Raw genomic sequence first — 12358 nt, forward strand, 5'->3', positions numbered from 1 at the left:
GGTCCGGTCAAATACTCCTCAGGACCACTGATATATTTGGTTATTGTCTATTCATGTCTTACCAATTATTGTCAACTATGTCTTTCAAACTAATTGGTTAAGGATTTATTGGGTTATACTTGGTTAAAAAGCTGACTCGGATTGTGAAGTAATATGTTGGATAGTTGGCAAAGTTTCATTGACAACAAATTTTTCATTAACCAGGTACGGACCAAAGTAGTATATGCTGCCAAAAATTTGGTAACACAAGTTTGGGCATAACCCAAACACACCCTAATGACACTTAGAAAATATGCTAAATTACCCAAATTCATATAGGTGCTTAATTACATGTGACGCGAAACTCGTGAGAAACTGGTCCACGCCACACACAATGAATGGAGTGGCTGCACATTTCATCACAGATGTTTCACACCGCACACCGCATGTTTAAAGATCAGAGTCACAATTTCAAGATTAACAAAGTCACCGCTATTGTTTTATTTTTTTGAGAGGTCACCAGGAGATCTCCACCTTATTCATAAAAGGAAGCATGAGAGATAATACACCTTGCCGGAGTAACGAACACCGAGGAAAGCAGAAAAAAGCTAGTATATGATTACAACACAACATAAAGAAACTCATATAAATCAGCTAAGTAGCCTTTAGGAGACTCAGTATGCATCATAGGTTATGGTGTAATCAATGGCCGCACCGCACTAACGACCGAAGACAACACATAAAGCAAGAACTCTGAACCACAACATTTGACAACAATCAAAACCGCCGAGATTAGTGGACTGGCAATAGACAATTACCATACCACTGCCCATAGATAGCAGGAACTCCAAACATCTCCAAAGACCAGCAATCAAAATCGTCGAGATTATCCCCGTTGAATAGCCGCACAATCATCAGCTCCTTGCTGCGGTGGGAGCGGGGCAGAGGAGAAGAATCAAGCTCATCGATCGCACAACACACCATTACTATTTGCAATTGAGTTGTACTTCGGCTAGACAATCCATCCTTTATGAATGATACACACTATAGCAAACCTGAGATCTAATTACTAGTGGGTTTGGGGGTATAACCAACCCACCAAATACACTATAATTTACCTAATATTAATGCATTCAAATTGTTAAAATAAAACGAAGAAAAAACTTGAAGCTTTGTCGCTTTGTGTAAACAAACTTGCATGGAAGACAAAAATCCATCCATTCCAATCATTTTTGTGAATCTACTCACTGCACTGTAAAAACATCTTTAGCATTTTTTTAGAACAATGATACTCCCTCGATCCTCAATTCTTGTCGTGGTTTTAATTCAAATTTAGGATCGGTGGGATTATTATTTTATTGATTAATTAAACGATGATATGAAATTATTTTTCTAGCAGATTCCTTATATCACGACCATTAAAGATGCATATAAAGTATTTTCAACAACAAAAAAACGCTTCTTAAAAAAAAGTACTCCATCTGATTCTAAGTTCTTGACTCAAATTTGCCCAAATATGGATGCATCTATTTTTAAAATGCATCTAGATACATGTAATATTTCGACGACAATTTAGAATTGAAGTGAGTATAAGCTGAACGACCGACAAACACATGACAATGATTTTTTTGGGGCCTCACAGATGGGCCTGGAAGGCAAAGTCTACTCCACGACCCAGCCCTTGATGACAAGCTCAGCCCACTGGATGACACGATGATCCTTTTCGGGCTTTACTCCCGCAACAGCCCGGCAAGGCGGCAGCCCGACCACACCAATCCCGTGCTCCCGCTTCGTCGACCGTCGTCCTCAATGGCAGCAACAGCGGCGGCGGAGGCCTTCTCGCGCCGCCTGGGCGCGGCCGTGCGCGGCCTCTCCGGCGCGTGGTACGGCCGCCACATGGCCGCCGCCGACCGCGCCATCCGCGCCCGCCTCCCCCTCGTCGACCTCGTCCTCGAGGTCCGCGACGCCCGCGTACGTTTGCCCGCCCTCCTTCACTCTCCACCTGTCAGACCAGACAGAATCTCACCGTTTCGTGAACTCTCCCCTCCTCCCTCCACCGCAGATTCCCGCCACCTCGGCCTTCGAGCCTCTTCGCCGCCGCTCCCAGGAGGACCTCGACGGGCGCCGGATCGTCGCGCTCAACAAGGCCGACCTAGCAGACCCGTCCGAAACCCAGGTGACAAAATCACGAACGCTACGTTGCACGTGGGAACAATTTGAACTGTTTGAGATGCTGCATATATTGATCAGTTCCGATATACGCAAGCTTATTTCGTGATTGCATCCGTGTTGCTGCTGCAGAAGTGGGTGGCGTTCATGAAGCAAAGGGGCTGCTCCTCCGTCGCCATTAATTCACACAGCAGGGAAAGCATCAAGGAGGTAGTTAGAACTGTGCTAGTGTAGCTTGTTTCTAAGTAAATCTATTTATCAAATGAACAGGTGGTTGTTATGTGTTTGCCACGGGAGAGATTAGTACCTGAATTGTGGTTCGTTTCAATCTTAATGTAGCTGTTGAATGTTGTGCGGTCGAAGATCAGGGAGATCAAGCTAGGGGAGAATGATTGCACCGGAACTGTTCTCTTGGTTGGTATCCCTAATGTTGGCAAGTCAGCCATCATCAATGCCATGCATCAAATTGGGAGGATTGGGGCAGCAGGTATAGGAGCTTATTTTCTGCCACTTATGTTCTTGCTGCTTTTTTTATGCAGCTTATGTGTCGTCAATGTTCTTACTAGTTACTGCAGCTATTTCTTTTATTGGTATTTGACCATTTTGTAATAATGGCTGATTTGGCTTCAAGAGAAGGGAAAACTCAAGCATGCCATTGTCAGCAGCCACCCTGGAGAAACCAGGGACATAAGTGGATATAAGGTAATTTGATTGATTGCATAACTAGTTCGGTACTGTCCAATGAACAAAAGGAATCCGTGTTTTTGCAGAGCACATGTTGGTATTTGTAGCGATATCATACTAACACAAAATGAAGTACGCACAATGCAAGCATCATATAAGTTACTTTTGTTCATGCTGGCCAAAAGTCTGAAAAACTGAACTTTTCTGTAGAGAAGGGCCACAAAATTCAAGCTTGCTGGTTGTAGAAATAGTTGCTGTGCCTGTCTTTGGCAGCTTCTAGTGTGAGTTGGGTGGAGTCCACTACCATCACCATGTGTTGGCTCAGTAACTATCTATACGGCAATAAAGTGGAATTTAAATCTTAACAAGATAAATTTGCTGGTTTTCAGGTTGCTAGCCATCCCAATATATATGTGTTAGACACACCTGGCATTCTATGTCGTACATTTGCTAGTGATGAATGTGGTCCCAGGCTAGCTCTGACAGGTACCAACTGCTATGAAGTTTATGGTTTCACTTGTCATTATACTCATTATCCGATGCATAACTATTTCAGGAGCAATTAAGGATTCCTTGTTAGAAGAGCATGATATTGCAAAATTTCTTCTTGCACTTCTGAACTTAAGGAAGGAATACAGGGATTGGGACAACCTAAATCGAATGGGTGATAAATCTTGTCTGGCTGATGGAACGTCCGGTAGGAGTCAACATACTAAAAGGCAGTATTCTTCAGATCATACCCAGGTAAAGTGTATGAATGAATGTCTGAATTGCAGCCTAATATTGATCTCATTCAAGCTCTTACTGACATGCATGCCAGTAACTGCTGTGTTTAATTTCTGTGCAGGATTTTATTGTTAAAGCTGTTCGCCAAGTGCTTTTTGAGACTACTGTATCTTTCCAGGGAGATTTAGGAAATGAGAATGAATTAAGAAGATTGGTAGACAGCCAGTTTACATCCTTGCAGAATGCTTTCAGGCTTTCTGCTGAATCCAGTGAGGATATGAATAAGCGTGTTGCTATTAAATTACTCAATCTCTATCGAACGGGAAGGCTTGGCCATTATACATTAGACCATGTTCCAGAGGTCAGGCATGAAGTAGTTGCATAATCATGCAATGTGCGGCAGGTCAGAGAAGGATATATTTAGACCAGAAAGGCATTACTTAGCCCAGAAACATGATAGATTTAACATCATTCCAAGTCTGATCACTGAGACATCTGCAAGCACTCCCTCTGTCCGTTTATTGTGAGCGTGATTTATTTCACCTTTAGTCCCCTAGTAGAAGGCGCATACAACAGCTGCCCAATCACATAATCATGCATGCAAGAATGGTCCAATCAATATCAGAGCAGCAGCTTTCCTTGGTATGGGAGAAAACAAGCTTCATGACTAGAAAAAAAGGACGGAGGAACTAATTCATTTGTAGGTGGAGAACATTTATTACACCTATATGCCATTCTAACAACAACAATTATTGAGATCGCACAGTTCATCTTTCCCTAACCAAAGAATATTACATATTGCTCTCAGAGTGATCAATACACTACTGCTTTGATCTATGAGTGAGTGCTTATTCAGCTGCAGTAGAAACTGTGTGGCTGCCTAACGGAACACTGCTATTGTTTTTCTTCTCCTCCTTGCAAGTGAGATCGATGGTCAGATGATCATACTCCATGAACTCTTTAAAGTTTGCGGACCTTTCCAGATCCTTCACTTCCTCAATAACTAGCTCCAGTCGTACTACCATTTCTACAAGTAATGAAGCAAAAGCAGCGAATGGAAGTGCTTCAGAAAACTCGAGGCTTGTGATGGCTATCTTACTTAGCGTCCGTCCTAATGTGCCCCTCTCATTGCGTTCTGGTGGTTGATCTGCTTTCATGTTTTTCCTTTCTAATAGTGATGCTGTATCAGTCTTGAATGAAGGCAGAGTAGTTCTTGAGGTGGTATGCTTACTAGAATTCAATTCCATTAGCATACGACTATTTGTAGATCCATGTTTTGCACCAAGAAAGAGGCGTGGTTGTGCCCGTATTGCTGAGTTTAGATCTTGTAGTGCTTCATGAAGATGATCAGACAGCACATCCGGGGCACAACGATGGTGATTTCTTATGCTCACTGCAAGCTCTTGTAGAACCTTGGCCACTTCTCGTGCTACTCTAGTGCATGGATTTCGAAAGAGTGATCTGACAGACGTCGGAGTCTTCATCATTAATAAATATAACTATATGTTAGCATAAAATATTTAGAGAGTTGGTTTTGCTTGAAATAATTTGATATGCCATATACTCTTCTACTGTTCTGCATGCTAATTGAAATCTGGAAAAGCATGATTAACAGAAAAGTGGTATTTGTAATACCTGAATTTCAGATTCTAGACATCCATGAAGTGCAGCAACAGTATATGCGAAATGCCTAAGCACAGATCCAAGTTTCACATACTTTTGCCATGGGTAACTGTAACAATGCATTGAGTGTCTTGGCTCCCAACTTGCATAGTGTGCCTGGACAATTTGTTATTATGTTCTAACCATCAAGTGCATAATTTTACAAATAAGAGATATGCATGACATCAAGCTGGATAGAAAAAGACTGCACAAGAAAATTTTAAAAAGATTGCAACATGAGACGGTGAGCTACTTACTAGGTTCTCATCACTTGATTTTGAGTCTAGGACTGCTCTATAACCAGTATGAATGGAAGCTCTTGATGCCTGCTTATCAAGAATATTATCATCCTTGTCTTGATCTCGGAAATACTCATCAACACAAGCTGCAATACATCTTTGTAAGATTGATTGGATTTTGATATTTGTTATGTTCTTTAAGGCTTAAGCTATGATACTTCAATTTTTGCTAGCTTACTGTTATATGATGATACCCACCTTCAACTGATCTTGCTAATCCTTCAAATTTGCGCACAGTACAGCTGTGGAGGTCCTCTCCTGACCAGTTTGGCAATACAAAGAGGCTCATAAAGAGACATATTGCACACCCTATGGCAATTGTACTCAAGCGATCTCGTGCTAGTGGCAGCACATCATCTTGGCGGAAGCTTGAGACGGTTATCAGATTGAAGGTTAGCAGAAAAATCACCACCCCGTAATCATAGTTCTTCTTAATGGATGGGAAGAATCTCAAATACGTTGCAGCAAATCCTGTCAGGGAAAATGCAACAACATAAGGTATGATGGAAAAAAATACGCACTTAATTTTTATTCTACAAGGTGCTTACCTATTAGGAAGACTGAAGAGCCGATGAAAACACCACGGAAAATTTTTCCAGATCTTACTGCTACAAGTTCAATGATAAATGCTAGAGATGCTGCCATGACTGTTCCAAATCCTCTATTCAGACCTTTGCATATGGTTGCACCTGTTGATCGGTAATTACTTGTCAGGAACCAGAACTACATTAACGAAGAATATGAACTGTTATCAACGTGATGCTTATGGATGATGCAAGTTACCTGCAGTAAATTCGAGCACGACAACAACTGTAATGACAGCCCACATTGCATTCTTTCCCACTCCTTTGAACAATGGTTCTAGTATATACAGGAGCGAGACCAGTGTGAGAGCCGTCCCAACCTTGAGAGCATGAATGCCTCTCCTTTGATCTTCTTTTCCAATACTCCATGCGTATGCCCCCCATGAAGCAGGAATTCTGCTGATTTCCTTCACTTTCTCAGTAAGTATCTGCAAACTGTTCTTGTTGCTGCTGGAATGTAGAGTGCAAGCCATTGGTGCAGCCTGAAGCTCAAGATGAATGTTCAGGTTCCTTGGATGATGGCAATGCAAAACTTCCTGTACCGAATGCCAGAAGTAAGTGCCTCCCTAGATAAGGTATTTATATAAGCCATATGGTCTGGGCTTCAATAATACAAGCAACCACACACATACTAAACTTTTTCAATTCAACGATGTTGCAAAAAGTGTCTTCATGTGCTTTCTGGAATGTTGCTATCGTGTATGTGAATAAAGTAATGGACTGATGGCCGCCTAGCTAATCCTTCGTATGTGATAGTAAATAAATTCACCAGCTTGCTACTACCTATATACTTTTACCTGTTCTTTTTTTTAATAGGTTTTATGTGTTCTTTTTAACACATTTTTGTGAACTTTATAGAGAACAAACTTGTTTATTGCTTTCATATCTTTGCAGTAATACCTTACTGCCAGTTTGATACTTGAATGTTCTGGCCCTATGTTCCAATTTTCATTTGCTTACTGTTTTGGTTTAAATAGTTTGAAAAGGGGTGAAGGTGGGGATACTATTTTGTAGATAAATAGCGATCTTGTGAAAGGCTGAATATACTTGCTTTCCTGGCTTACCACTGTGATTAAAGTTCTGGACAATTCAGACTAGCTAATTTTATAGGCCAACTTTCCTGCTGTGCTGTGTTTTCTGTATTATGTAGAATTAGACCGTCAAATTTACTGCTTTTCTTGTCATGCTCTTTGTTCTCAATTTCTCATCTTGTTTTTTTCGCTATCCTACATTGCGTTTTTATTTCTCAATTTCACATGTAGTTGTCCCCAATATCTCCATCCATAGAACCATTCCCATCTCTAGTTTGCTTGAGACATTTTCCAATTTTAATTTATCGCCGCATTTTACAATCTATTGCTACTTTTAGTTGCTGCTTGGCCTATCGTACACGCAATTCTCTTCGTCCTTTCCGCAGGTGACGCTGTCTAGGTGTCCCAAACATCAGGACTCGAGGGGACGCCAGCTTCCCGCCGTTTGGTGAACAACTCGCCGAGTCACAAGCAGATACGCACTTCCCCTTTTCCTGACGCTGATACATGGCGAGACAGCGTTGCCGGCCTTGACTTTTGCATGCAATGCAATGCAAGCGCGAGACGACCATTGATAAGTGAGTGAGCTCACGTGAAGGAGGAAGTTGGGGGAAAGGGGCCGGACTCTGGCAAGCCGCTCGTGTCCCTCGCCTTGGCCCCTGCCTGGCCTTGTTTCGATGGACAACGACTTGTGCGGCCGCGGTGGTTCCGGGCTTCTTAGGTCTTTGCCAACTGCAGTGATTTACGGCCGGCCGGGTTTTTGTATCTGGATCTGGGTGCCTTCTGGTGGTGACACCTTGCCGGGTGAGACAGAGGGCACACCTGTGAATGGGTTGTTGGCGCTGTGTCAAAGCTGGACTGCTCGAAATGTACGGCTGGTGTGGTGTTGGACTATGGATTCGTTCGCATGGTCACGTAGCTAGCTTAGGGATAATTTTGTTTTTGTCGCCACGCATTTGTATATGTACTACCCCTCCAATCCATAATAAATGTCGGAAATTTAATACAAAGTTAGTATCTTGTTTCTTTTGTTGTTACTTTTGCTGTAATTTTGCAACTAGCGACGGCAAAAATGAGATGAATGGACGGACGGTTGAATAAAAAGCAAAGCTATCGAAAGCAAGGCTGCATTTTTTTTGTTTGACGAAACGGCACGGCGTACCGTTCATATATCAAAGAACATCAAGGGGACCTTAGCCCAGGATTACAAACACAGGGCAGAAAAAAACAATAGAAAGAAAATAAAAGATAAAGAAACGTTTAGATACATGTAATAGAAAGTTGCTTAATACGAGACGTAGGAAGTACACAGGACAGACGGAGAGGTTAAAAACTAGGGCACATCGTCGATTCCAGATTATTATTTTTTAGAATACGTCGGTTCCAGATACAAGGCTGCATTTGTATGGGCCTCAGTTTTGTTGGTTTCTTGGACTACGCCTTGCCCCGTTCTGTCGGGCCGAAATGAATAATGGGCTACTCGCAGAAAAAAAGAGTAATGGACTGGTGCTGACATTTGGACGCAGTAAAATCAGAAGACTTGGGCCGATTTGCTATTGAGCTAGGCTGGGGCTCATTGAGCAAACGGGATAGGTTTTTCTCGCGCCAAACTTCTGCATGCACGATGTTCCACTCTATCCCTCCAACAAAAAAGATGTCTCAAGTTTGTCAAAATTTAAACATATTTAAACATGATCCTGTATAGATGCATTTAAATTTAGTCAACGTTGAGACATTTTTTATTGGACGGAGAAAGTACGATTGTTGCTCTGATGGATGTCTCTCGCGTGCCTGTTGTAGCGGCATGGCATCTTATTCCTTCTTTTATTTTGGCGACTTGTCATTTTGTTTTTGCCACAATACATGTACCATAACTTAACAACTAGTTAAAAACCCATGCGTTGCTACGGAAAAGAAATAATCAAACGTAAGTAGTACAAAACATGCTAATGTATAGAAAAAATCCCACCATTTTCATTTTCTCTCTCTATATTCATTCTGCATCAATATTCTCTGGTTCTTTAACATATATTTTCATTTCGCTCCACTCCCCTCCCTTTTTCCTTCTGGGCTGCAACCGACCTCTCTCTTTTCCTTTTTTCCCCCCATTTTTCTTCCTGGTCAACACCTTTTTTTTTTCTGGCCCATCTTCATGCCAATCGCCTCAGCCTCATCTTCCTGGCAACACACAGTGGACTCCAGTAGCGCCAGCCACCAGCGCCCGCTGATCTCGTTTCGATTCTCTCTCGTCCGAATGTTTCTCCTCAAAATGAAAGCATCCGAATTATTTCTCATCACCCCACGAACCGAGTCCGACTTTCAATTCCACGTTTCATCTCCTTAATTTTCCGATTTATGAATCATCTCCGACTTGTAATCGAGGCAAAAATCCTACCTTGCTCTATGTCCTGCGCTCCAACGGTCAATGTTGCGCCGGCAAGGAGCTCTTGGCGCGTGGGCAGATGGCACTAGCAGTATGCTGCTGTTACAACTCGGTGGGCTCAAGGCCGCCGTCGATGACATGCAGCGCCGCCGGCCCGGTGGCGGTCGGGACAGTGGTGGGGAGGATGGGAGGAGTAGCAGCGGTCATGGCAAAACTCTGGCGGCCAGAACGGAGTCGGTCGGTAAGAAGAAGGGGTGATGGAGGGGTAGCACGGCCATGGCGAGATTTGGTTCTCTCGCTCTCTTGATTTGGATCCGAAACGGGGGACGGGGTGCTATGTGTGCGAGGAGACGGATCGGGCGGGCGTGCAAGGAGGTGGGGCGTGGAAGAGATCGGCAATCTGGATCCCATTGCTCGAATTCGTGTTGGAGATGGGACCTGAGGAGACAGAGAGTGGGGAGTTCATGTTTGAATTGGATAGGATTTTGAGCGATAGAGGTGACGTACGGGCAACACACGCGATTTTTAACATCAACTGCAATTTAATACGGAGTAGATAGTAATAGACACTCCCTCCGTTCCATATTAGATAATAATATCACAAACACATGCAGCCTCGGCTCGGCCCTAGGGACAGGCCGCTCCGGGGATGCCCTGTCTGTGCTAGCCGTTTTAATTAGGGGTTTAATTAGTGGTGACGCAAGCGCCTAGCGACAGACATGCATGTACACTTGTGCGTGTCACCAGTGAAGCTCAAGAGGGGCCGCCGAGACTGGACTCTGCACCGAAAGCAACGGAAACCAACCCAAGAAAAGACAAGGTTTCTTAATCTTCAGTGTTCCATCCGTCCCTTCCATGTGTGTGTGTCCGCTAACTAACCCTCTCAACTCAAGCGTAGCTGCGTACTCTTCGCGCTCGCCCGTCTGATTGATCCATCAAATCCGGGGTCCCTGCTTTTGCCCTGAAACGCTCCAACAATAAAAGAGTCGCACCGTCGATCATCTCGATCGTCAAGGCATCTCATCTGAGTTTCTCCTATCGTGGCAGCGATGCCGATATACTTACGATGGGCGCTTTCACATGCCTGACGACGAGGTGTAGCAGTGGACTTGAAATGGAGGCATGTGCGAGTTATTTTGTTTATATATACGAACTTGATCGACCAAATATATACGTACTTGAGTAAGTATATACAGTAGTAGCAGTAATAGTAGGTCGGGCAGGTGGTTTGAATTGACAATTTCCTTGGCGTAGCGTGCGTTTCGTTGATTATTGCACGGATTTGTTGGGTCCAATTAGTGCAGGCGATGAGTATGCGTCAGGTCTGTTAGTTTGACTGATACACGTCGATATTTTAGTCCAGCACATTGATAATACAGTGGGCGTTTGCCGCTGTTTCGACATCTAGTCAACGGTTCGTAACTTGGTGGTTTTGTTTACCGCAAAAAAAAAGAGGAAAATTATACCTAGAGAAATATGTCTGATAAAATGTATAGGATTGAAAGACAACCCTGGGGATGTAGCTCAAATGGTAGAGCGCTCGCTTTGCATGCGAGAGGCACGGGGTTCGATCCCCCGCATCTCCAGTTTTTTCACCTTTTGCGTTTTGTGGTGCCAGTAAGTCCAAATGAATGCTTCGCATCTTATCCGATCAAGAATCACTCTTCACATTGTTCTTCCTCTGTCCTGTCGTATTCGTTTCGGTAAAATTCCAAACTAACATGCTTGGCAGCTTTATATCTTTACTCATCAAGCGCCCGCACTCTCCAGCGCTTTGTTTTGCTAGCCGCCTCACATAAATCCCCATGCTCCAGTCCAGCAAACTACAACTCCTCCTCCTGACCTCACGCATGATCAAAGCAGATCGCGTCGCTGCGGAATTTCCGAAGGGCTTAATACATCAACGTCGAGCACGCCTCCATCCCAAGTCCACCGTAGCAGGTCATAGGTTCCGTTCCGTGCAGGGACATACACACACAGATCGATGCGGCGATGTTGATCTACCGTACGTCCTCCTGCCTGAAATCTCCTTCCGGAAGGGTCAAATCCGTGGAATTTCGTTGCTTGGCTCCCGTCCAAGATCCTGCTTTTAAGTCTTTTTACCATGCCCGATACACACGAGGGGGGGAGACGAGGAGATCGGGTCTTCAGCTGAACCGAAAACCGGTGTCGTATCGTGTCGTCCGTCATCCAGCCCACCGCATAGAGCGACGCGCGGCGGAGCCACCACGCATGTTCTTGCACGACAAAAAAAAAGAGAAAAACCAACCTCTGCTTGCATTGTTGGATGCCTGACCTGTCTCCGCGTCATCCCAGCCTGTGACACACACAACGTATAGTAGCTCTAACTAACTTAATTAGCCGCCTCCCGGAATCTCATTAACTGCACTAATGATTCACTGTTCCAGCTGAGAGGAAATAGTTACTTCGAAGAAGCGACCGTGACGCGGAGCAGAAGAAACAACAATGCCTGGACTGAAACCACGCAAGTTTCCAAGATTGTTTTTACTGAAAATCTCAATCCCAGTTTGCTGTAAAGACTGTTTTACTTACAAAAGGAAGTAACTGTGGCGTGTGAGCTGAAGCGGTCTCGGGACCATGGATCGGACACAGCGGGGCCGCAGCGTGGTGCGATTGCGTTTCCAGATCCCACGGGACGCATCCCGATGCGCTGACAGCTAATCCAGGGGGCCCATGTGGCCCCAGCCGGCCGCTTAATGAATATTACTCCGACACCCCTCTTTTTTATCTTCAATCCCAGTTCAGCCCCTCCTCTTCCGGAGACTTTTCCGCACAACGGAAACCTCCGCCGCATTTCCCCTTTGTCTATATACAACTCGC

General features: G+C 44.1%; 2 protein-coding genes, 1 long non-coding RNA gene and 1 other non-coding gene across 5 annotated transcripts; 3 read left to right on the top strand and 1 right to left on the bottom strand.

Moving 5' to 3' along the window:
* Positions 1-1749: 1749 nt before the first annotated feature.
* On the top strand, positions 1750-4395 carry LOC100843981 (DAR GTPase 2, mitochondrial). The gene is made up of 8 exons (XM_003572062.4): positions 1750-1950; positions 2042-2155; positions 2281-2358; positions 2488-2635; positions 2780-2850; positions 3222-3318; positions 3389-3576; positions 3680-4395. The coding sequence occupies exons 1-8, from the start codon at positions 1789-1791 to the stop codon at positions 3941-3943; spliced, it is 1122 nt and encodes a 373-aa protein (XP_003572110.1). The 5' UTR covers positions 1750-1788; the 3' UTR covers positions 3944-4395.
* On the bottom strand, positions 4237-6647 carry LOC100833188 (aluminum-activated malate transporter 12). Its single transcript, XM_003574322.4, has 6 exons — positions 6303-6647; positions 6068-6208; positions 5718-5990; positions 5478-5605; positions 5194-5337; positions 4237-5036 (listed from the first exon to the last, which is right to left on the bottom strand). The coding sequence occupies exons 1-6, from the start codon at positions 6574-6576 to the stop codon at positions 4407-4409; spliced, it is 1590 nt and encodes a 529-aa protein (XP_003574370.1). The 5' UTR covers positions 6577-6647; the 3' UTR covers positions 4237-4406.
* LOC106866526 lies at positions 5478-8148 on the top strand. 2 transcript variants are annotated; one of them, XR_002964661.1, is made up of 4 exons: positions 5478-5620; positions 5757-6017; positions 6234-6523; positions 6610-8148. It is a non-coding gene; the product is annotated as an uncharacterized LOC106866526 (long non-coding RNA). The 2 variants fall into 2 exon arrangements; XR_002964662.1 differs by having other exon boundaries at positions 5481-5620; positions 5762-6017.
* Positions 8149-11030: 2882 nt separating this feature from the next.
* On the top strand, positions 11031-11103 carry TRNAA-UGC. The gene has a single exon. It is a non-coding gene; the product is annotated as a tRNA-Ala (tRNA).
* Positions 11104-12358: the final 1255 nt, after the last annotated feature.

This window comes from Brachypodium distachyon, chromosome 3 (assembly GCF_000005505.3).
Source record: "Brachypodium distachyon strain Bd21 chromosome 3, Brachypodium_distachyon_v3.0, whole genome shotgun sequence".
In the NCBI taxonomy this organism is placed as follows: Eukaryota; Viridiplantae; Streptophyta; class Magnoliopsida; order Poales; family Poaceae; genus Brachypodium; species Brachypodium distachyon.